Genomic DNA, 26,076 nt, shown 5'->3' on the forward strand with positions numbered 1-26,076 from the left:
AAAATCGCCGCTCAGGAGCTGCCCCCACAACCTGCCGTTTTTACAAGGAGCTGGATGCCATACTTGGGTATGACCCCACTGCCAATCCGAGGACCACGATGGAGAGTTCAGAGCAGGGAGAAGTGGGGGAGGGTGTAGAGGAAGCCGAGAGTCAGGCTACTGGGGTGGAAGGAGACACCCTGGAGTCCCAGGAGGCATGCAGCCAGGAGCTCTTCTCAAGCCAGGAGGAGGCTAGCCAGTCGCAGCAGCTGGAAGTTGCTGGTGAGGAAGAAACTGAGGAGCGTGCTCGGGGTAAGCAGATTTTTATGTTTTGGGAGAGGAGGGTTTGGGTTATGGCTGCCTGCATGCATGCCTGAACGTGGAATAGCCCATTTATTTGCTCTATCATGTCTCTGTAATCTGCCTCGGTAATCTCTTGAAAAGTTGCAGCCAGAGCATGGGCAATGTGCTTTCTCATGTTTATCGGGAGAGCCACCGTGGTCCTTGTCCCGGTCAGGCTAATTTGTCCAATCCACTGTGCAGCGAGGGGTGGGGGGACCATGGCTGCACACAGGCAAGCTGCATAGGGGCCAGGGCGGAATCCACATTGCTGTAGAAGACCCTCCCTCTCTTCCCAGGTAATACGCAGCACTGATATCTGGCAGTAGGAAACCCTGTTGAGAATTTAGGGATACTTGAGTGCAGGGCACCAGGTTCGCGGTCCCCTCCTAGCCCCGCGGTGTGCTCCAGTCTCCCCACCCCCCCAGCAGGCAGCCAGCCCCGCGGTGCCCTCCGGTCTCTCCCCCCACCTCACCAGCAGGCTGGCAGTTACGCGGACCGCCCCCCCCACCCCCCGCCAGCAGCTCGCCGCCTTCCTGTTCACTACTGTCCCCTGTGCAGGACACCTGCTACCTCCTGTGTCCAGTGCAGATAAACCCCAGTGACCCATCGGTCAATTCCCCCTCCAGGTGCAGTCGGGGCAGAAACACTCACCCCATTGCTCGCCATGCCTTCGCTAACACTGGCCTCTCTGTGTTATGTTAGGTATGTGGGAAGGATGCTACAAAAAGTCTAAAAGCTCCTTCACTGTGTGATGATAAACAATGTAGCCTCTGTGTATTACATGTTTCTATCTATGTTTTTTTTAGTGACCTTGACTAATGCAGCCAGATCACCAGCCTCACGTCGCTTGCAGAACTTGAGAAAAAATCCCCGAAAATCAAAAGAAGAATTGATCAAAGCAGTTATGATTCACTACAACAGAGAAAGTAGGAAGACGCAGGAATGGAGAGAGAAAATGTATGACTGGAGGCAAACAGAAAGCAGGAGAAAGGTATTGGCTACCAAAAAAACCTCAAAGCAGATGATAAGCCTCCTGGCTCGCCAAACTGACTCTTTCGAGTCTCTCGTAGCCATGCAGGCAGATCTGTACCGTGGTAACCCACACCCCTCCCAAAGCTCTCTTTCTTGTTCCCCAGTATTTGCACAAAACACCTTTCTCCAGCAGCCAGTTTCTTATTACCCCCAGCTGCCCCCAACACCTGTTCGATCACCTACCAGCCCTGATAACTACAGTTCTTACCCTGTGAACTCCACCCCCATTACCCTGCAGCATAGTAATCCTGAAGTGCAGCAGACATTGAACAGTAATCCAAACAGGACATATTCAAACCTCTGAATGTACAGTCCACCACCCTAACCCCCATGGCCTTTTATATACTGTACTTTGAATAAAGGATTTTATGGCTTTTGCAATACGTTTTATTATTGCAGGAAGTGGTAAATATTGTACCCCAAGGTAGAACAAAGCACAGCAAAGGCACCAAACATTACTGTTGACTCTCAGCATCAAATTGCTCCCTTAAGGCATCCCTAATCCTTGAAGCCCTTACCTGGGCCTCCCTAGTAGCCCTGCTCTCTGGCTGTGCAAATTCATCCTCTAGGCGTCGAACCTCGGAGGTCCATTCCTCACTGAATCTTTCACCCTTCCCTTCACAAATATTATGGAGGGTACAGCACGCGGATATAACAGCGGAGATGCTGCTTTCCCCCAAATCTAGCTTCCCATAAAGACAGCTCCAGCGGGCTTTCAAACGGCCAAAAGCACACTCCACAGTCATTCTGCACCGGCTCAGCCTGTAGTTGAACCGGTCCTTGCTCCTGTCAAGCTTCCCTGTATACGGTTTCATGAGCCATGGCATTACGGGGTAAGCGGGGTCTCCAAGGATCACAGTGGGCATTTCGACGTCCCCTACTGTGATCTTGCGGTCTGGGAAAAAAGTCCCAGCCCTCAGCCTCCTGAACAGGGAACTGTTCCGAAAGATGCGTGCATCGTGCACCTTTCCAGGCCATCCTGAGTAAATGTCAGTGAAACGCCCACAGTGATCCATAAGCGCTTGCAGAACCACGGAGAAATACCCCTTGCGATTAACGTACTCTGATTCCAGGTGGGGTGGTGACAGAATAGGAATATGCGTCCCATCTATTGCCCCTCCACAGTTAGGGAAACCCATTTGTGCAAAGCCATCCACAATGTCCTGCACGTTCCCCAGAGTCACAGTTCTTCTTAGCAGGGTGCGATTAATGGCTGTGCAAGCTTGCATCAGCACCATTCCAACGGTGGACTTTCCCACTCCAAACTGGTTCGCCACCGATCGGTAGCTGTCTGGAGTTGCCAGCTTCCAGATTGCAATAGCCACCCGCTTCTCCACTGGCAGGGCAGCTCAATCTCGTGTCCCTGCGCCGCAGGGTAGGGGCGAGCTCCTCACACAGTCCCATGAAAGTGGCTTTTCTCATCCAAAAGTTCTGCAGCCACTGCTCGTCATCCCAGGCTTGCAGGACGATGTGATCCCACCACTCAGTGCTGATTTCCTGAGCCCAAAGGCGCCGTTCCACGGTGCTAAGCACGTCCGTTACTGCCACAAGCAATTGAGTGTCTTGAGCGTCAGGCGTTCCAATATCATCGTCTGACTCCTCACTGTCACTTTGCAGCTGAAGGAATAGCTCCACTGGCATGCGTGATGTGCTGGCAACATTCATCAGCAAGGTCCTCAGCAGCTCAGGCTCCTTTTGTAACAGAAATCTCAGAAATCGCGCTGCAGACTCACAATGCAGCCAAACTGCTCGGAATGTGCAGCAAAGCACCACGGGGCGTTGGAACAGGAAGCGGAAAGACCCACACACTTCCTTCCCCTTCCCACAAGCCACAGCGCCAAAATGGGACGAGGTGCTCTGTGGGATAGCTGCCCACAATGCACCACTCCCAACAGCGCTGCAAGTGCTGTAAATGTGGCCACACTGCAGCGCTGGTAGCTGTCAGTGTGGCCACACTGCAGCGCTGGCCCTATACAGCTGTACGAACACAGCTGTAACTACCAGCGCTGCAAAACTGTAAGTGTAGCCATGGCCTAAGTTATTTCTGCAGAATGTTCTTGCACCTACACAAATCCATCATTACCTGTTAACAAAATTTGTACTATGCTGTACTGATTCCTAAAGCTGTAACCAAACTGACATATAAAGGGGAAAAATCATTGTTTCATCTGAAACTAATGTATAACAGTCAAAGCTTTTAGGGAACATGAAATGTTTTGATAAAATGCATATTCCATTGTGGTGTTTCAAATAATTTTAAATTCTTGTACTTTCAGACTCTTCAAAGGGCTCAATACATGACTTGTAAATTTGTTTTTGGTCATATCTACTTACTTTACTTACAAATATATGGTGTAGCTTCAAACCTGTACGTGTTAGTTCTTCTTTAACTGCAGGCCTTCAAGAGTGACAAAGGGTACAGCAGTAGCATGGTAAACATGAGTAGTGGAGCCCTCTATGCTGATCAAACAAGAAATGAAAATTCAACAGTTCCCAGGACTTTAACCGGAGAGGAGCTATTTCCTGTGTACCTGGTTGCTGTGCAATGGAGTTGAAAGTGCTGTCCAGAGCAGCCACAGCAGAGCACTGTGGGACACCACCTGGAGGCCAATTCATTCGAATTACACAACATAGTGTCTATACCAGGGATAGGCAACCTATGGCACATGTGCCAAAGGCGGCGCACAAGCTGATTTTCAGTGGCACTCACACTGCCCTTGGTCCTGGCCACCGGTCTTGGGGGCTCTGCATTTTAATTTAATTTTAAATTAAGCTTCTTAAACATTTTAAAAACCTTATTTACTTTACTTACAATAGTTTAGTTATATATTATAGACTAGTAGAAAGAGACCTTCTAAAAATGTTAACATTATTACTGGCACGCGAAACCTTAAATTAGAGAGAATAAATGAAGATTGGGAACACCACTTCTGAAAGGTTGTCGACCCCTGGTCTCCACTATACCCAGGTCGATCTGTGGATGTCAGATCAAGTGCTACACCTCATGCAGAGGTGGAGTACAGAAGTAGACTTTACAGGTAACTTAGGCAGAAGGGACTCGCTAGTGTAGACAGGTACATTATGAGATCCACTTAATGCTGGTTCCATCAACTTAAGTTTGTAGTGTAGACCAGGCCACAGTAATAGCATACTTTATTTTCCTGCCTAAGTAAATTAAATGCAAGTAGGTTCAGTTTCAGAAGTGGCTAAATCTAATACATTGGTGGGGAGCAATTAATACAAGGGATCAAAATTCACAAATCAGAATAGGCAGAATGTGGATTCATAAATGATTTATGTAGTTAACCAGATTCACAGTTGAAAATAAGACTAAGCAAGAAATGAACAGTAGCAGGGTGCACTGATTTAAATCAGTGGTTTAAATCAATTTTAATAATTAAAATCTATTTAAATCAAGGCTTCCTGATTTAAATCGTGTTTTGCATTTGTACTTTTTAGGTATTTTCCTAAAGAAAGGTTGATTCTTGTTAGTTGTTAGTGATTAAAATGTTGATTTGCAACTAAATATAGCAAAATTTGCACTAAACTTGTTGCTTTTTTGCTAACCGGGAGGATACACTGTATCTATACATATTTTTTTAAGGAATTATATAGTTTAACACACACTTATTCAGATTCTCAATTTTTATTGTGTTAGAAAGTGGTGAACTATGCAGTTTTTTTATTAGAATTAGATCTTTTACTTATGGTTTGTTCAAGCTGTGGATAGAAATTCAATTAAAATGCACAAAATGTCATTTTAATTTTTTAAAAAACATGCTGGATACAGAAGAGAATTTATCAATACATTTTTACATTTAAAACTGATTTATTAAACCAAGGAAGTACTGTTTGCGTAGTTAATAGGGCTGTGGATTAATCACAGTTTTAATTGCACTGTTATACAATAGAATACCAATTAAAATTTATTACATATTTTGGATGTTTTCTACATTTTCATATACATTGTATTCTGTGTTGTAATTGAAATCAAAGAGCAGCCCATTGGAGCTAGCTGGTGGGGGTTTGGAACCAGGGTGGACTGGCAGCCCCCCATCAGCTCACACTCCTCTAAGTTCGCTGTGCAGCAGCTGCCCAACAGGCTAGCAGTTGCAGCTGTCCCTCCCCCCACTGCCATGTGCTGCTTCTGCCCTCTGCCTTGGAGCTGCTCTCCGGAACCACCTGCACCATCTCCATAGAGCGAGGAGGGAGAGGCACGACAGAGCTTGCTGGCAGGAGCTGCTGTCTCAACTTGCTAATCTATTTAAAAAGGCAATATACTTAAAGTAGAGTCAGCGTACTTAAAGGGGCAATGCGCAACACACACACACACACACACAGCAATATACTTAGAGTAGAGTCAGCGTACTTAAAGGGGCAATGCGCATCTCTCTCTCACACACTCACACTCTCTCTCTCACACACACACACACACACACACACACACACACACACACACACACACACACAGTGTCTCTGTCTGCCTTGCTGTCTCCCCTCCCTCCATTTATGCTGCCTTGTAGAGTGTGAGGCTACATTAACAACAACGTGTTAACCCTTGAGGGCTCAACCGAGTGCTAGTTCATCATTTAGGAACAAGGCATTCCCTGGGGAATATCCCACCCTCTGACTCCTTCACCTCAACCAAGCTTCACAATCATCATCACTGTGTACCAGTATTAAATTGTTTGTTTAAAACTTATACTGTGTGTCTGTCTCTATATAAATATAGTCTTTTGTCTGGTGGAAAAAAAATTCCCTGGAACCTAACCCTTCCTCTCCCCCATTTACATTAATTCTTATGGGGATACTGGATTTGCTTAACATTTCACTTGCATTTTTCAGGAACATAATGTTAAGTGAGGAGTTACTGTATATTTTTATTACAAATATTTACACTTTAAAAATGGTAAAATAAAGTGTTGTTCAATTCACCTCATACAAGTACAATCTTTGTTCAGAAAGTGCAACTTACAAATGGAGATTGTTTTGTTTTTGAGGGCAGTTGTGTAACAAAAGAATGTAAAACTTGAGAGTCTACAAGTCCATGCAGTCCTATTTGTTGTTCAGCCAATTGCTAAGGCAAACAAGTTTGTTTACATTTACAGGAGATAATGCTGCCCTCTTCCTATTTACAATGTCACTAGAAAGTGAGAACAGGCATTTGCATGGGCACTTTTGTAGCTAGCATTGCAAGGAATTTACGTGCCAGATATTCTAAACAATTATATGTCCCTTCATGCTTCATCCACCATTCTAGAGGACTTGCTTCCATAGTGATGCTGCTTGTTAAAAAACGTGTTAATTAAATTTGTGACTGAACTCTTTGGAGGAGAATTGTATGTCCCCTGCTCTGTTTTACCCACATTCTGCCATATTTCATGTTATAGCAGTCTTGGATGATGACCCAGCACATGTTCATTTTAAGAATACTTTCACTGTAGATTTCAAAAAAAGAAGGTACAAGTATGGGATTTCTAACTGACACAAAGTTTAAGAATCTGAAGTGCCTTCCAAAATCTGAGGGATGAAGTGTGGAGAATGCTTGCAGAAGTCTTAGAAGAGCAACACTCTGAGGAAACTACAGAACCTGAACCACCAAAAAAGAAAATCAGTCTTCTGCTGGTGGGATCTGACTCAGATGATGGAAAATGAACATGCTTTGTTCTGCACTGCTTTGGAGTGTTGTTGAACAGAACCCATGAGCATGGACGCATGTCCACTGGAATAGTGGCTGAAGCATGGAGGGACATATGAATCTTTAGCGCGTTTGGCAGGTAAATATATTGCGATGCCAGCTCCAACAGTGCTATGCAAAGACCTGTTCCCACTTTCAGGTGATACTGTAAACAAGAAGCGGGCAGCATTATCTCCTGCAAATGGAAATAAACTAGTTTGTCTTGGTGATTGGCTGAGTAAGAAGTAGGACTGAGTGGACTTGCAGGCTCTAAATTTTTTTTATTTCTGAATGCAGTTTTTTGTACATAATTCTACATTTGTAAGTTCAACTTTCATGATAGAGATTGCACTACAGTACTTGTATTAGGTGAATTGAAAAATACTTTGTTTTTTACAGTGCAAATACTTATTAAAAAGTGAGCACTGTACACTTTTTAGTCTGTTGTAATTGAAATAAATATATTTGAAAATGTAGAAAACGTCCACAAATATTTTAATAAATGGCATTCTATTGTTTAACAGTGCAATTAATCACAATTAAAAGAATTAATCACTTGACAGTCCTAGTAGTTAGTGAATTGAACTGATCCTGGTCATAACTAGTAGATTGTATCCCTGCACCTAGATTTTATTCATAGATTGGAAGAAGAAAACAAGCTTTCCTGCTTTTCAGCTCCCAATTGGTGTCTGAACTTTGAATGAAATAGTCATTGAACTGAGCATCTTGAATAAAATGAAATTAAGAGACTATTCTGTCTGCAGCTGCAGAAGAGGCTAGTGCTGTCAAATGCTGTTTTATTACTTCAACCATCTCTGGTTCCAGATGCTTAGACAGTGAGTTCAGTGGTTTGACTTTCTTTAAAAATTGGCAGCAAACACAAGCTGCTAAATATATATATAAATTTAAATGATTATAATTTAGTAAATTTAAGCCTTAACATAGGTTGTCAATTTCAAATTTTAAATATTGTTTAAAAATACACTTGTATTTAATTTATAGAATCATAGGACTGGAAAAGACCAGAAGAGGTCATCTAGTCCAGTCCCATGCACTCATGTCATTACTAAGTATTAGAGGTTCTCACCCAGAGGTACACAGAGGTCTTCCACGGGGCACAGCAACTCGCCTAGTTTTAACAGGCTACATAAAAACTATTAGCTAAGACAGTACAAACTAAAATTAATACAATGACTTATTTATACTACTTTATATACTATATACTGAAATGTAAGTACAATATTAATATTCCAATGATTATTTTGTAATTATATGATAAAAATGACAGCAGTTTTTCAGTAATAGTGTGCTATGGCACTTCTGTATTTTTAGGTCCGTTTTAAGTGAGGTGAAACTTGGGGTACCCAAGACAAATTTAGACTCCTGAAAGGGGTATAGTAGTCTGGAAAGGCTGAGAGCCACTGATCTAGACCATCCCTGACATGTTTGTCTAGCTTGCTATTAAAAATCTCCAATGACAGAGATTCAGCAACCTCCCAGGGCAATTTATTCCAGTGTTTAACTACCCTCACAGTTAGGAAGTTTTTCCTAATGTCCCACATAAACCACCCTTGCTGCAATTGAAGACCATTGCTTCTTGTCCTATTCTTAGAGGTTAAAGAGAATGTTTTTCCCTCCTCCTTGTAACAACCTTGTATGTACTTGAAAACTGTTATCATGTTCCCCTCTCAGTCTTCTCTTCTTCTGACTAAACAAGCCCAGTTTTTTCAATCTTCCCTCATAGGTCATTTTCTAGACATTTAATCATTTTTGTTGCTCTTCTCTGGACTTTCTCCAGTTTGTCCACATCTTTCCTGAAATGTGGTGCCCAGAACTGGACACAATACTCCAGTTGAGGCCTAATCAGACACTTGTGTCTTGCTTACAACATACCTGCTAATACATCCCAGAATGTTTGCTTTTTTTTTTTTTTTGTGCAAAGTGTTATACTGTTGACTCATATTTAGCTCGTGAACCACTGACTCACAGATCCCTTTCTGCAGTATTCCTTCCTAGGCAGTCATTTCCCATTTTGTATGCGTGCAACTGATTGTTCCTTCTTAAGAACAAAAGCAAAGTACTCCACTTACTTAATTTCAGACTATTTATTTCTCCAGTTGTCCAGATCATTTTGAATTTTAATCCTAGCCTCCAAAGCACTTGCAGCCGCTCCCACCTTAGTATGGCCACAAACTTTATTAGTGTACTCTGTCATTTATCTAAACCGTTTAAATAAGAAAAAACACAGTTTTAAGTGAAAAAAAAGGTTTTATTTAAAAAGCCATGGATTTTTATCCATTCTGCACACTAATATGTTACTTTTCTGTGTTGGAATAGCATAAATGGAGTCACTGAAAAAGTTCATGTCTATATGCTTTTTGAAGTAATACCTCTTATTGACTTAGGTATTTGCTAGAAAATACATGAGTATTCCTAGTCAGTGATACTGAATTTTGTTCACCTCTAAAAGTGGTGGTAGCTGGTTCGTTCTGAAAGAAAGCAGTAAATGACATCTCTTGTAACAAGAAATCAGAGAATATCTACTAATTTTGTGCCTTGAGCCAACCTGTCTAAAAAGCTGGTTTAGCAGTTAGTACATGCAGTAGATCTCTTCGCTTCATATTGTATATTTCCAGTTATTCACTTGCAGTAGGTTTCAATTGCTGTTTATCTGGTATATTCTTAATGTTGACTTGAAACAACTGGAGCCAGTGCCTGGAGCAACTATCCTTCAAGGCTCTCAATCAATTTTATTTATCAAAGGGAGAACAGATCCAGCATCTCAAATTTCAGAGATCATATTAAAGAAATACATGTCTACTAACTTCTAGTTGAGTTCAGATTATGAACCTTAGAGCTCTTGTAAGTGATAATGTATAAAGACATTTATAGAAGATCTAAAATTCCTGGTTCCCTTGCTGAAACTGTAAAGGTGAAGGAAAGAGGACATCTTATGTCTGTATGATTTTAAAATAGAATTTACCTAAAGGTATCTGTATTTAAACAACACTACCTCTGTAAGCTGAAAGCCCTAGCTTGAGGGGGAACATCAAATATGGGCTTTTCTCAAGTTATTATATACAAGTAGCTCATTAACTAAGGCAAATTTCATATGTATCTAACCAGTCACTTAAATTGCTCCATTTAAAAAAATGCTGAAGCATAGTGAAAATGTGGAAGTGAGTTTAATAAAGCTTGGGGCTCTGAGACGCTTGTGCCCTGAGATCTCTGCACATCTAACAGGCAGAGAAATAAGAGTTTGAAAATGATCTGGAGAAACACTGTAGTTTCTAAAGCTTAAATTTCATCTAGCAAATGAAGCAGCAGATAGTATTAAATATTTAGAAAGCAGAAACAGATTATGGTTTGTATTGTTGCAATTTTGCCTATAATATCTCTAAATTGATATAAACAGATGGAACTTGTTTCTAGGAGCAGACATTTTGTAAAGATTAAACATTGTCTTTCAACTGCAAGTTACTGTAGTACCTGCAACAAATTGGTTGGCGTGTTACTGCCCTTCATTTGTGTCAGAACTGCTCATTTGTATCCTTAGGCCCTCTATTGCTAACACCTACATGGGATTCTCCTGCAACTCAAACTGTAGCTCTGCTTTTGAAGCAGAGAATCTCTTCTCTATTTCCTCTGTTGCATTTAAGTTTTGAGTGGCTGTGATGTGTAGCATAGTAAACTGTGAAGTCTTGTCCTGAACGGACACATTTTATTACACAATAGCACTCTGTATAAAATGCTACATTTTAGTGTGTTCGTTCCATTTTTCAGATTGGTAATGGGGAATGTTCATCAAGGGCCCATTATGAAAGTTCTGAGTGATTTCAAAGGAGTGTTGAGGGTGCTCACTTACTGGTAAGATTGGGCCCCTAGTGCACATAAGCAGTGAGCTGTGGCAAATATTTTGGAACATAGGATCAAAATAGTCTATACTGTACCCAATCGAAAAAATGGGCTGATTCCCATAAAATGTAGTTTGATAAGGACAAATATTGCAGATCATGAAGGACTAAAAAAGTATGTAAATATAGAATAAATGAGAATTTTGAAAAGGCTCGGGGGTTTATAATCTGATAAATTGAATCAGCATTGCAATGCTGTTGCTCAAAGCAGATCCTGTATTGGAGTGTTTTATGTAAAACAAGCGAGCGAGCTTTACATAACTTACATGCCCTAGCTTTTCATTAGGATTCAGCATACTACCTCTTGATTTTTAAATATCAGTTTGACAAATGAGTTGGTATCAAAGGAAACAATAACAAGTTGAGGAAAATAAATAAAGGGAAAATGGGCCTCTTGGTTCCAGAGTAGATTGAGGGACACAAGTTGGGTACGTCTACATAGCAACTGGGAGGCAAAATTCCCAACTCGGTTAGATCTACATGAGCTAGGCTCTGCTCGCACTACTGTGCGAAACATTGGCAATGCAGTCATGGCTACACAGGCAGCAGGTTGGACTAGGTGCCTGAGTACATTCCCAACCAATCCCCTGGGTACAGATTTGGGCAGCTAGCTTGAACTGTGACCATGCCGCTGCAGCCACACTCCTATTTTTAGGCAGTAACTCAAGCAGATCTAGCATGTGTGTACAGTGTCCAAGATGCAAATAACACCCCTGGATGTTGTATAAACATACCCACAGACAGTTCTAATCGCCTAATGAATAATGACTGTGCATAGAACAAAATTCATAGGCTTGAGCTGCACCTGGGCATAGTTAGGTTAAAAATGAAGAGCAGTGTCATCACTAACAGACAACAAAATAAGTGAAGTGGGGAGAAAATTGAATTTCAGACACATCCATTTAAGAGCTCAAATTTTACACCTTGGCACTCTTGAGAAAGGTACTGTAAAGAGTGTTTCTCTGGTCGAACTCAGCCCTAAGAAGGGTCCCTGTGGGTCAGGATTGAGAGAGAATATTCTCAGGCCTGACTAGACAGCGTTTTTGTTTTTCTTTTTAAATCCCCAATGCTGTAGAATGATACATGATTGATTTTGTGTGTGTGTGTGTGTGTATGTATGTATGTATTGCAAGTTGTATATTTATGAACAGGTATATTTAGTATGATCTGCTTTGTGTTTTATTGTAATATAGATTCTACTTTCCTGCTGTAAAGTAGACCACTTGGCCTGACTATGACCCCCTTGCCACTCACCCCCAGGTGTTGGAAGGATAAGGGAGTTAAGTGACTATGAATGAACTAAGCCAAATGGGAAGGGTCTGAGTGTGATAAATACCTGCAGAGGGCCTTTGATGGACATCTCGTAAGAGTGTCGTACATGAGGCCCTGTTCTGAGCTTGAACCAGACTGAATTTTAGGCTAGATAGTAAGGTAATTCAGTTGATCTCAATTACCTTGAAGCATAAGACTAGAGATGCAAAGGCTTTATCTGTAAATAGCAAGATACTGAAGGGTGTCTGTTAACTTGATTAGTTTTTCTGATGGACCTGTGGTAAAGTTGGTAGCATGTTCAAAGTCATATACAGTGTAGCAGTAAATATCTGTTAAAATTAACTGGCAGTTAGGTTTTTAAAAATCATTTGGAAACTCTGCATAGTTGCCACCTACGCTTATGTTTCATCTTAGATATGTCCTGAGTGGGATTGGAAAAGGTGGTGTGTTTTTTTTTTTTCCTAGCTGCTTTGCACAAGATGTGATATTGCTACTATGCAGCTCTACTCTTTGGGCTTCTCACTAGCTCTGTGGGTGTTCTTGAAACTTCTTTTGATAGAGGTCATCAGCTGTGTGGAAGGGGAACCCGTATGTTCCACTGCTTGTGATCTACATCAGCTCTGCTTCATGTGGGGTTTTTCTTGGACACAGTTTCTGTTCTTGCAGTTTTTCAGAACTATGGCTTTGAGAGGAGCTGTGGTAATTGCTCCCTTCTTCCATATCCAGAGGTGATCCACCTGTGAGTTCTCTTCATAGCCTAGGCAAGTACTGACACTCTTCTGGAATTCAAGTTACATAAATGAGGCAAGATCCTATCTCTGACACACTGGCCACAGACATCCAACTAGTACTGGGATGGAGCGTGGGAACCATCTGGCATATAACGGACTACATCAGTGATAGAGGGGGGATTTTGGAGGAGGATGCCATGGCAAACTCCTTGCACTTGGAAAATGAATGCATTAGGATCTTTAACAACTGAAGGGACCAACATTTTAGGGTCATCTGAAAGGACCAACATTTTAGTGTCATCTGAAAAATCAGCACAGAAAATGGAGGGCCCTGCAGTTTTCTGTTGAAATAGAATGAAGGGCAAATAACTCCTGTGAAATAGATCCTGAGGACCATAGACTATTCTAGGGATTCTCTTCTGAAGCTAATGATACTATTTAAAACAAGATGTACAGTGAGGCTGATTCTGTAATAGTATTATCATTGAGCTCACACCTATTCTGACCTTAATGTTATAAATAACTTGGTACTTTGAGTCCTAGGATCTTAACGGGTAAGAAGAAAACAACTAGCTTCCATAACTGATGTAGGTGGGTGGCATTTTTTTAACAGTGGATGGGGGAAATTGATGGGCTGGTCGTGAAAGGAGGACAGTTCCAGTAGCAAGGGAAGGAGGCACTTCCCAAGGGATAATAGGTAGCTCCTTCCATGGGAGTCTCCAGCCAATCGCCTGTTTAGAGGGTCAGGAAGGAATTTTTTTCTCCCATGGGCCGACTGACAGAGGAACAGGGAGTTTTGGCTTCCTTGCAGCATCTGCAAGCCACAGTGGGTTATGTAGGCATGCACATGGTATCTAAGTAAGGTACTGAGATGGTGGTATCTACTTTTCACAACTCGTGACTGGTTTCCAGGGCATTTAAGAATAAAATGAACAGTTGGCAGAGGTAAAAGACCTAGGGTTCTGGTGATTGGGCCTTGGGCTCATGTGAGTGGGGGTGAGACCTTGTGGCCTTTGCAGGCTGAGGTCCCCACCCTGCTGTACCCTCTGTCAGTGTGAATATTGGAAATCAGAGAGAGAGCTCAGCCCTGGGAGGTAGGCTGGGTTATATGGTAAGGAGCCCTGTAAGCCCCATGCTGGAACCAGTTAAATGCTTTGTTTAGGAGAGTATGGGTGATGGGCAGGTAGTGCCACTCCTTTGTGTTAAATGTTGTGGCCTGTCACGTAGTTCCAGGCATGTCTGTCCTCATTTTGCTACTGTTAACATCAAATTTAACTGCAGCTTTTCAATTGTGTGAAATACTAGAGCAGGATGGAAAGACACCTATTGCTAAGTGAACTCTTCCGTCTCCCATTGAATTAAAATGGCGACTGTACAGTCATCTTTAGGAATAACCGTTGCAGCTTCTAGCTTACCCCTTTAAGTTCATAATGAGCAAAATGTAGAGAGCTGTGAAGGGAGTTTTTAGTATCCATCCAATTAAAATTAAATTCAGCAGTCAGACTGAGACTGAAAACCTATTTCTAAATCAAAATATGAATGTCCTCTTTATAGAGTGCTTTTCATCTGTATAATCCTAATGTACATAAGAATTGCCTCACTTTTAAAATTCACCAGTTATGTTGGCTGTACTGGCAAGAATGGAAATTAAGACTGACGAAGGGGGCTTAGAACAAAATACAGGGCTATTGAAAGTTGAATTCAATTCTCTTAATGCTAGTGGGGAGGATTTCAGAGGAGAGGTCATGGTAGCTTGTCTCTTCTCTATTGGAGCTATGCCAGAAGTGGGTGAAAGCTATGTTGAGCCCAGTGAGCTATGGCCTAGCTACCATGCCATTAGCCTAGTGGTATGAATCCAGGACTTGACTCCTCTTGTGGCTTTGAGAAAGTCGCCTTTCTACCTCAGCTTTGCCAAATGCAGAAGTGGGGAGGGGAGTTTGTGGTGGGAAATAATCCCTGTCTACTTCACAGGGTCTGTTTGTGAAAATTAGACTGTAAAGAGCTTTGAAAATGGAATTGCTGTTTTATATAATTGTAAGCAAGAAAAAAATGATCAATTGTTACTTATCACTCCCCCTCAGTTACAAAGATTTCCCTTCTCCCTCCCTCTTCCCGCCCCTGCCAAAGTGCCTTCCTTGGTGAAAGCTGGTATCCATGTTCCCACTAAAGGATATTTTTCATGGAGTTTCATATCAATCTTGGATTTAGAACTTTACAACGACAATGCTGACATCCTTTAGTGTATCACTGCCAAAGTGATGCAATAACTTGTGACTCACCCCAGCCTCCATGTGTGAAATGCTCGAAGGTTGCCTAATGCCTTTTTGTGTCTTACTGTTACATAACCCGACATATATCATGTTACCATTGTTTGTCCGTGACCAAAGAGATCACTACTTGGAGCACATGTGTTATGAACTGCCCATGTAATTCTAAGAAGACTTTCCTATCCAAGCTTAAGTGCTTGTTCTTTATGTCAAAAGTGTTTAATCTCTGCATAGGGATCCCGTGTCTAACATTCCAATTAACCTTCTCACTGTGACTTGCAGGGCTGTCACACTAGAAGTTTGACTAAACTGTAATAGCCCACTTTAATTGAATTAAGTATCAGAGGGGTAGCCGTGTTAGTCTGGATCTGTAAAAGCAGCAAAGAATCCTGTGGCACCTTATAGACTAACAGACATTTTGGAGCATGAGCTTTCGTGGGTGAATACCCACTTCCTCAGATGCATGTAGTGGAAATTTCCAGGGGCACGTATATATATGCTAGCAAGCAAGCTAGAGATAACTAGGTCAGTTCAATCAGGGAGGATGAGGCCCTGTTCTAGCAGTTGAGGTGTGAAAACCAAGAGAGGAGAAACTGGTTCTGTAGTTGGCAAGCCATTCACAGTCTTTGTTCAATCCTGAGCTGATGGTGTCAAAAAAAATCAGCTCAGGATTGAACAAAGACTGTGAATGGCTTGCCAACTACAGAACCAGTTTCTCCTCTCTTGGTTTTCACATCTCAACTGCTAGAACAGGGCCTCATCCTCCCTGATTGAACTGACCTAGTTATCTCTAGCTTGCTTGCTAGCATATATATACCTGCCCCTGGAAATTTCCACTACATGCATCTGAGGAAGTGGGTATTCACCCATGAAAGCTCATGCTCCAAAATGTCTGTTAGTCTATAAGGTGCCACAGGATTCTTTGCTGCTTTTAATTGAATTGTCTCATTCGAATTGGTAAGGCAGGCAACCCCAATCTTCTCAAGTACTATGTGTATATATATCTTCCTACTGTATTTTTCAGCCCATGCATCTGATGAAGTGGGTTTTAGCCCATGAAAGCTTATGCCTAAATACATTTGCTAATCTCTAAGGTGCCACACGTACTCCTTGTTTTTTTATGTAGGTGTAGTTAGCTGAATTTTCCTGCCCTCCAGGAACAATATTGCCCTTTGCCCTGCAGGAACTCATGACAATTCTCCCATAGGCCTCTAATCCCCCAGTGAGGTAGTAGTAATATCAATTTAATTTACATTACAGAAGTGCATGCAGGCACTGTCTGAGAGCAGGACCCTATTGTGCTACACACTGTACAAACACGTAGTTTTGTAAGCTCTTCAGGGACTGGGACTGTCTCTTACTAACAATGTGGAAGAAAGGAAGGAGTATCATCATCCCCTTTTTACAGTTGGGGAACTGGGCTACAGAGGGAGAAAGAGACTTGCTCAAGGTCACCCATGAAGTCTGTGGCAGAGTTTGGATCTCCTTAGTCCTGGATCTCCTTAGTCCAGCCAACTACCTTAACTCCAAGGCCATCATCCTTCCGCTTACTCAGGAGCTTGTGACTATGCAGCCTCTTATTTTCCTTCTTCTTTTCTATTTGACTGTAGGTGACCTGGCCTGCACTTATTGAAATAAAACGTATTTGCACTGAAAGTGGATCCTTTACTGTGAAGCATGGGAGGCTAAATTCTGCCCCTGGTGACTCCTATGCAATCCCATTAGTCACTAAAAGCAAAGCCCTTTATGCCAGGCTGGCTCAGGCACTAGAGCAGATACTCAGAATGATGCTATAGAAGAGCCTGGGTAGGTATTCTCCTCTGATTCAGAGCATCTCAGATTTGAGTGCTGGTGCAACCCCGTGTGCCAGGTCATAATGTCATGCACTCAAATTTGGCCCAACAGGAAGGGGCTCTGCCATTATGCTAGCTAGCTCCAATCAGGGGCCAAAGGGGGGCTTTGGGCCCTCTGCCCCCCTTGTTGTGCCCTGCGGACTTCAGGTTCTCAAAGGTGTGTGTGTGTGTGTGTGTGTGTGTGTGTGTGTGTGTGGTGGGGGAGGGGTAATGGTCCTTTGCCCCCTCCTATTTCCATCACCTATGATATCACCCAAGAGTTAGTGAGGTAAACTGAACGAGGAGTCCTTGTGGCACCTTAGAGACTAACACATTTATTTGAGCATAAGCTTTCTTGGGCTAAAGCCCACTTCATCAGATACATGCAGGTAAACTGCAATTCAGTGATGTAGGGTTTTACTCCAGACTTTGCTGTTTACTAACTGTGTGACCTTGACCAAGTTCATCTAATTTCTCTGCCTCAGTTTATCCCTTTGTACCCCAGACAGTTTGTTGTGCTCTCTCTTCTTGGTGGAGGCTGCTTGCTATCTACAAAGCTCTAAATGCTCTAAATCCCAGTTACAGCAGAGACTGCCTTTTGTCCCCATCTGACACCTATATTCGACACTACAGCTTGCTGTTTTTGAGTGGGAAGTGCCCAGGAGACCAGGCATTCTGGAATTTGCTATTAACAGAGGTATTCCTGAGACCGAGCCTGGCCAAGTTTAGCGTGCAATGGAAGAGGCATCTCTTTAGCCATGCTTTCTGCTAACTGCCTGTTGGACTTCCCTTGCATTTAGTCTGCTCAATACTGGGTTTACAATAGTGCGGTGGCACTGGGCGCCAGGGGCGGCTCTAGGGATTTTGCCGCCCCAAGCACGCCAGGCAGGCTGCCTCCGGCAGTTTGCCTGCGGACAGTCTGTTGGTCCCTCCGAAGCCGCAGGAGGTCCACCGAAGCCGCGGGACCAGCGGACCCTCCGCAGGCAAACCGCCGGAGGCAGCCTGCCTGCTGCCCTCGGGGTGCCGGCAGAGCGTCTCCCGCGGCTTGCCGCCCCAAGCATGCACTTGGCGTGCTGCGGCCTGGAGCTGCCCCTGCAGGACCCATGCTGGGAAGGGGCCCATTATAGACCCTTCTAACCCTTCCACACAGCCAGGATCTGGCCCCTCGCCCGTGGCACTCCAGCACCCAGGCCTTGCTGTGTGAGCAGCTCCCAGCAAGCAGGTCCCACTCACCTGTAGGGGCCTTGCCGTCCAGCAATCTGGCTTTTCCATGCGGGCTGGCAGGGCTGCTGGTTGCAGGGTCGGTGGGCAGGGCTGGTGCTTCCATTTCGGTCACCTAGGCGGTCGCCTATAGCACCAGGATTTGGGAGGGCGGCAGACTGCTCCGGTGGACCTCCCACAGGCGTGCCTGCGGAGGGTCCGCTGGTCTCGCGGCTCCGGGTAGAGCCAGTGTGCACCTGGCGGTTGCCAGTTTGTAAACCATATCCTTGCTCTGGGCTGGGTGGAGTGGGGCCATCCCCGCCCTCGCTATGCCCCATCACCTCTGGCCGGCTGCTCACTCTGGGGAAAAACTCCCCCATCCTCCACACCATGCCCCATTGCCCTCATGGGAGCCCACAAGAGGTTAATCCGTCCCTGAGTCTGCTGGCTAGGTTTTCCTGTGTCTATTCTTCTTAGGATCACTTGTTTGGTGCAGTGGCAGGTTCTAAAGTTTATGCTCTTATGGGGGGGAAATATTATTTACACCTAATCTTCAGGGCTGGATTAACCTTTTGTGGGCCCATCCCCAAACATATTTGTGGGCCCAGGGCCAGCTTAACCATAAAGCTAATAAGGCTACAGTCTTGGGTCCTCCTGTTTTGTAGGCCCTACTGGTCAGGCAGGGAGTCTGGCCAAGTGAAGAGGCAGGAGCGAGTGCGCTCCTGCAAGCAGGAAAGGCAAAGCAGCCCCCTGTGGCTTGGAAGGAGCTCAGCCAGCCTGCTACATCTCCCTGTGCTGCAGGAGCACACTGCCAGGTCTCCGGTTAACACTGATGACCGGACACCAAAAATCGGGTTACCATGGGAACCTGTGCCAGCTGTGGGTGCAGTTTGAGCAGGCATCATTCCCCAGCTCTCCCAACCCCTGATTTCTCCAGAGCTCTGCTTAGCTGTCAGGGAGCAAGAGTCTTCCTCTGTTCCTCTCCTCCACTGAGGCTGGCAGGCACTCCAGGACACTGCCTTCTGGCTTCTAGTGCCTGTCACCGTCGTCTTCTATGTGTACCAGTACTTTCACTTTTACAGTACCTTCCATCAAGGGGCTTCAGCTTTCTGATGCAGTGTTCAATACTGTATTGAACCATAGGCACCGACTCTGTGGGTGCTCCGGGGCTGGAGCACCCATGGGGAAAAATTGCCCTGCCCCGCCCCAGCTCACCTCTGCTCTGCCTCTGCCTCCTCCCCTGAGCATGCCGCATCTCCGATTCTTCCCCTAGGTCCCACTGTGAAACAGCTGTTTTGCGGCGGCAAGTGCTGGGGGGAGAGGGGAAAAGGGGGGAATGTCGCATGCTCCAAGAAGAGGTGGGGCCGGGGCAGGGATTTGGAGGAGTCCAATGGGGCAGGGAGGGGGCAGAGTTGGAGCAAAGACTTTGGGGAAGGGGTTGGAATGGGGGTGGTGCAGTGGTGGAGTCAGGTGGGGCCGGGGGTGAGCAGCCATAGGCGCCGGGAAAAGTTGGCGCCTATATATTGAACTGTACTAAAAATCAAAGAAATCCATTTTTTTCCTTTGATGTATTTTTCTATACTGGGATGCACAGGCAACCAAATTCTTTCCTTATGCTCAGTCTAGTTCCACAGGCCAACACATCTTTTTATTTTTAAGGGTTTGCAAGAACACTAGAAGAAGCTCAACACACAATGTTGTAGGTTTCTCTTATCTCTCTCCCTCAAGGATTTTATGACAGAAAGACTGGCTGAATAGGCTAAAGGCAGGTTCTGTCCATTTGCTGATTCTCTAACAGTTCAATCCATCATAAAAGTACCTCACATTTGATTTCTTTTGAGTTTCATTCCAAAAACGTAAAGCTAAATAAACCTGAAATTAGTCCTCATTTTTCTGCCCCAACTCAAACTAACTTCTTTCCCAAGTGGAAAATGTTGGGTAAGCATGGAATATTTTGGCAATTGATCTTTAATTATCGCCAGATAAGTATGCCCAGTGGTTGGTGATGGGATGTTGGATGGGATGGGATCTGAGTTACTGCAGAGAATTCTTTCCTGAGTGCTGGCTGGTGAGTCTTGCCCACATGCTCAGGGTTTAGCTGATCGCCATATTTGGGGTAGGGAGGGAATTTTCCTCCAGGGCAGATTGGCAGAGGCCCTGGAGGTTTTTCGCCTTCCTCTGCAGCATGGGGCATGGGTCACTTGCTGGTGCATTCTCTGCAGCTTGAGGTCTTCAAACCACAATTTGAAGACTTCAGTAACTCAAGCATAGGTTAGGGGTTTGTTATAGAAGTGGATGGGTAGGGTTCTGTGGCCTGCTTTGTGCAGGGGGTCGGACTAGATGATCACATTGGTCCCTTCTGACCCTAGAATCTATGAATCTATGTGATCCGAGAAGGGAATGAGAACACAGGCCAATTTCTGCTGGCACTTACACATGTGTAAACTGATTGACTTTGGGGAGAACAGATTTTTGCACAAGAATAGATTTTGGTCCCTTCTGCTTTTTCACACTTGGTATAAGCAGAATCTCATTCACTTTCTTCCCCTAAACTCTGAGCACTTTAAAGAAAAAAAGATCCTTAACAGTTCTTTTAAGATGCTGATTTTCAGTGAAGTCTTTTTGTTCTGGGGCCCAGAGAACCCAACAGAGAATAGCTCTGTTTTGTGAACTCTTGTTAGTCAGTCAAGAGCTGAAAGGCTTTAGATTAAGTTTGTTTACTGTTTGTATAGTGATTTTGAAGATCTAACATAGAACAGAAGTGCTGAATATGACTGGGCTGTTTTACTTCTAGCTGTAACCTTTTTCTTACAGAATACTTAACACAAACAAATGCAAATTGTAGGGGGCTGGTGCACACAGAACTCATGCTTAAAAAAACCTCATGTCAGAGCAGCTGATCACACAATCTAGAATAGATAATACTTAGTCCTGCCATGAGTGCAGGGGCCGGACTAGATGACCTCTCGAGGTCCCTTCCAGACCTATGAATCTATTCTATGATTCCAATTGTGGAGGAGCTTGGTGACAGAATGGCCTGAAGTGGTGAATCACTGGAGATTAACTACACAAACTACGTATCATCCCACAAATACTGTTTTCACATTGAACCCAAATATTAATTCATTGTCCTCAGTGCAACAGTGGGAGGCAGCTTTCAGAGCAAGACAGCCTAAGATACAATGCCACCCAATGTAATTTTCCCATTGCTACCTCCTCTGCTTCAGTGGATTTTACACCTGTGTGGTTTTCTTTTACATGATGAAAACTGGCTGCCTCTTTGTCTACACTACACAGCTTTTAGCGACATGGCTGTATCGACTTTTAGTAGAGCATACTTTTAGTAGAGCAGTGTAAATGCTGTTTGTTGGCACTTTGACAGACAAAATACTTCCACCCTCTATGAGCGGGGTTTGTGTTGTCCACAGGAGAATGCTTCTGCCAACAATGAGCTGTTCATACTGCCACTTGCCGCAGCAAAACTTTTGTCTTCTTGGGTGGAGGGAGAGGGGGCTTTTTTAAGCACCTGTGGACGACAAAAGTTTTGCTGTTCAAGCAGTCAGAGGGCTTGGCTACACTGGAGAGTTGCAGTGCTGGTGGTGGGTTTACAGTGCTGCGACTTACTCCCCGTCCACACTTGCAAGGCACATACAGCGCTGCATCTCTCTGGCTGCAGCGCTGGCTGTACTCCTGCTGTGAGTGAGTGTGAGTGTGGTCGCAGCGCCAGTGCTGGGAGTGAGCTCTCCCAGTGCTGCACGTAAACCACATCCCTTATGGGTGTAGCTTGCAGCGCTGGGAGCCGCACTCCCAGCACTGTGGCACTGATTACACTGAGGCCATGGCTACACTAGAGAGTTGCAGCACTGGTGAGGGGGTTACAGCGCTGCAACTTAGGATGTGGCCACACTTGCAAAGCACAGCCAGCGCTGCAACTCCCTGGTTGCAGCGCTGGCTGTACACCCGGTTGAGCCTCGGGTGTAGGGATTCCAGCGCTGGTCAGCAAGTGTGGACGCCCATCAGCGCTTTTATTGACCTCCGGGGTATAAGGAGGTATCCCAGCATACCTTAGAAGCCTCTCTGGTAATCATGCACACTCCACTGCCCTGGGCTCAGCTGACCCCACCTTTAAATGCCCCCGGAATTTTAAAAATCCCCTTCCTGTTTGCTCAGCCAGGTGTGGAGTGCAATCAATCATTCAATCAATCAGCGACCATGCCTCCACGCCCCAGATGAGCCCCAGCATGGAACAGTTCCGAGCTGCAGGACCTCATCAGTGTTTGGGGTGAGGAAGCTGTGCAAGCACAGCTGCGCTCCAGCCGGAGAAATTATGATACCTATGGGCAGATATCACAGTCCTTGCTGAGAAGGGGCCATGAACGGGACGCGTTGCAGTGCAGGGTCAAAATAAAAGAGCTGAGGAGTGCTTACTGCAAAGCCTGTGAGGGAAATCGCCGCTCAGGAGCTGCCCCCACAACCTGCCATTTTTACAAGGAGCTGGATGCCATACTTGGGTGTGACCCCACTGCCAATCCTAGGAGCACGATGGAGAGTTCAGAGCAGGGAGAAGTGGGGGAGGGTGTAGAGGAAGCCTAGAGTGAGGCTACTGGGGTGGAGGGAGACATCCTGGAGTCCCAGGAGGCATGCAGCCAGGAGCTCTTCTCAAGCCAGGAGGAGGCTAGCCAGTCGCAGCAGCTGGAAGTTGCTGGTGAGGAAGAAACTGAGGAGCGTGCTCGGGGTAAGCAGATTTTTATGTTTTGGGAGAGGACGGTTGGGGTTATGGCTGCCTCCATGCATGCCTGAACGTGGAATAGCCCATTGATTTGCTCTATCATGTCTCTGTAATCTGCCTCGGTAATCTCTTGAAAAGTTGCAGCCAGAGCGTGGGCAATGTGCTTTCGCAAGTTTATAGGGAGAGCCACCGTGGTCCTTGTCCCGGTCAGGCTAACTTGTCCGATCCACTGTGCAGCGAGGGGTGGGGGGACCATGGCTGCACACAGGCAAGCTGCATAGGGGCCAGGGCGGAATCCACATTGCTGTAGAAGACCCTCCCTCTCTTCCCAGGTAACACGCAGCAGTGATATATCTGGCAGTAGGAAACCCTGTTGAGAATTTAGGGATACTTGAGTGCAGGGCGCCAGGTTCGCGGTCCTCCCCCAGCCCCGCGGTGCGTTCCGGTCTCCCCACCCCCTTTCCAACAGGCAGCCAGCCCCGCGGTGCGCTCCGGTCTCCACCCCCCCCTTTCTAGCAGGCAGCCAGCCCCGCGGCGTGCTCCGGTCTCCACCCCCCCTTTCCAGCAGGCAGCCAGCCCCGCGGTGTGCTCCGGTCTCCACTCCCTCTTCCCAGCAGGCAGCCAGCCCCGCGGTGAGCTACGGTCTCCACCCCCCCTTTCCAGCAGGCAGCCAGCCCTGCGGTGAGCTACCGTCTCCACCCCCCCTTTCCAGCAGGCAGCCAGCCCCGCGGCGCGCTCCGGTCTCCACCCCCCCCCTTTCCAGCAGGCAGCCAGCCCCGCGGCGCGCTCCGGTCTCCACCCCCCCCTTTCCAGCAGGCAGCCAGCCCCGCGGCGCGCTCCGGTCTCCACCCCCCCCCTTTCCAGCAGGCAGCCAGCCCCGCGGCGCGCTCCGGTCTCCACCCCCCCCTTTCCAGCAGGCAGCCAGCCCCGCGGCGCGCTCCGGTCTCCACCCCCCCCCTTTCCAGCAGGCAGCCAGCCCCGCGGCGCGCTCCGGTCTCCACCCCCCCCTTTCCAGCAGGCAGCCAGCCCCGCGGCGCGCTCCGGTCTCCACCCCCCCCCCTTTCCAGCAGGCAGCCAGCCCCGCGGCGCGCTCCGGTCTCCACCCCCCCCCTTTCCAGCAGGCAGCCAGCCCCGCGGCGCGCTCCGGTCTCCACCCCCCCCCTTTCCAGCAGGCAGCCAGCCCCGCGGCGCGCTCCGGTCTCCACCCCCCCCCTTTCCAGCAGGCAGCCAGCCCCGCGGCGCGCTCCGGTCTCCACCCCCCCCCCTTTCCAGCAGGCAGCCAGCCCCGCGGCGCGCTCCGGTCTCCACCCCCCCCTTTCCAGCAGGCAGCCAGCCCCGCGGCGCGCTCCGGTCTCCACCCCCCCCTTTCCAGCAGGCAGCCAGCCCCGCGGTGAGCTACGGTTCCCCCCTCCTCCTTTCCAGCAGGCAGCCAGCCCCATGGTGCGTTTCCCCCCCCTCGCCAGCAGGCCGGCATTTACGCGGACCGCCCCTCCCGCCAGCAGCTCACCACCTTCCTGTTCACTACTGTCCCCTGTGCAGGACACCAGCTACCTCCTGTACCCAGTGCAGATAAACCCCAGTGACCCATTGGTCAATTCCCCCTCCCAGGTGCAGTCGGGGCAGAAACGCTCACCCCATTGCTCGCCATGCCTTTGCTTCCCTGGCCTCTCTGTGTTATGTTAGGTATGTGGGAAGGATGCTACAAAAAGTCTAAAAGCTCCTTCACTGTGTGATAATAAACAATGTAGCCTCTGTGTATTACATGTTTCTATCTATGTTTTTTTTAGTGACCTTGACTAATGCAGCCGGATCACCGGCCTCACGTCGCTTGCAGAACTTGAGAAAAAATCCGCGAAAATCAAAAGAAGAATTGATCAAAGCGGTTATGATTCACTACAACAGAGAAAGTAGGAAGACGCAGGAATGGAGAGAGAAAATGTATGAGTGGAGGCAAACAGAAAGCAGGAGAAAGGAATTGGCTACCAAAAAAACCTCAAAGCACCTGATAAGCCTCCTGGCTCGCCAAACTGACTCTTTTGAGTCTCTCGTAGCCATGCAGGCAGATCTGTACCGTGGTAACCCACACCCCACCCAAAGCTCTCTTTCTTCTTCCCCAGTATTTGCACAAAACACCTTTCTCCAGCAGCCAGTTTCTTATTACCCCCAGCTGCCCCCAACACCTGTACGATCACCTACCAGCCCTGATAACTACAATTCTTACCCTGTGCACTCCACCCCCATTACTCTGCAGCATAGTAATCCTGAAGTGCAGAAGACATTGAACAGTAATCCAAACAGGACATATTCAAACCTCTGAATGTACAGTCCACCACCCTAACCCCCCTGGCCTTTTATGTACTGTACTTTGAATAAAGGATTTTATGGCTTTTACAATATGTTTTATTATTGCAGGAAGTGGTAAATATTGTACCCCAAGGTAGAAAGGAGCACAGCAAAGGCACCAAACATTACTGTTGGCTCTCAGCATCAAATTGCTCCCTTAAGGCATCCCTAATCCTTGAAGCCCTTTCCTGGGCCTCTCTAGTAGCCCTGCTCTCTGGCTGTGCAAATTCATCCTCTAGGCGTCGAACCTCGGAGGTCCATTCCTCACTGAATCTTTCACCCTTCCCTTCACAAATATTATGGAGAGTACAGCACGCGGATATAATAGCGGAGATGCTGCTTTCCCCCAAATCTAGCTTCCCATAGACACCTCCAGCGGGCTTTCAAACGGCCAAAAGCACACTCCACAGTCATTCTGCACCGGCTCAGCCTGTAGTTGAACTGGTCCTTGCTCCTGTCAAGCTTCCCTGTATACGGTTTCATGAGCCATGGCATTAAGGGGTAAGCGGGGTCTCCAAGGAACACAGTGGGCATTTCGACGTCCCCTACTGTGATCTTGCGGTCTGGGAAAAAAGTCCCGGCCCTCAGCTTCCTGAACAGGGCACTGTTCCGAAAGATGCGTGCATCATGCACCTTTCCAGGCCATCCTGAGTAAATGTCAGTGAAACGCCCAAGGTGATCCACAAGCGCTTGCAGAACCACGGAAAAATACCCCTTGCGATTAACATACTCTGATGCGAGGTGGGGTGGGGACAGAA

At 46.3% G+C, this 26,076-nt stretch overlaps 1 protein-coding gene across 1 annotated transcript; it reads left to right on the forward strand.

The window, feature by feature from the left end:
- LOC127045320 (uncharacterized) lies at positions 1-25,420 on the forward strand. Its single transcript, XM_050941330.1, has 2 exons — positions 1-291; positions 24,763-25,420. Exons 1-2 carry the CDS (start codon positions 99-101, stop codon positions 25,290-25,292), a joined length of 723 nt encoding a protein of 240 aa, XP_050797287.1. The 5' UTR covers positions 1-98; the 3' UTR covers positions 25,293-25,420.
- The last annotated feature ends 656 nt before the right edge of the window (positions 25,421-26,076 follow it).

The sequence above is a fragment of the Gopherus flavomarginatus genome, chromosome 2, assembly GCF_025201925.1.
Source record: "Gopherus flavomarginatus isolate rGopFla2 chromosome 2, rGopFla2.mat.asm, whole genome shotgun sequence".
Lineage (NCBI taxonomy): Eukaryota > Metazoa > Chordata > Testudines > Testudinidae > Gopherus > Gopherus flavomarginatus.

What these genes read in the sequence shown, in the direction of transcription:
- LOC127045320 (XM_050941330.1), top strand. Translation starts at nt 99, where the DNA reads ATGGAGAGTTCAGAGCAGGGAGAAGTGGGGGAGGGTGTAGAGGAAGCC. An exon ending in AACTGAGGAGCGTGCTCGGG is followed by an intron (nt 292 to 24,762) that starts GTAAGCAGATTT and finishes TGTTTTTTTTAG; the next exon opens with TGACCTTGACTAATGCAGCC.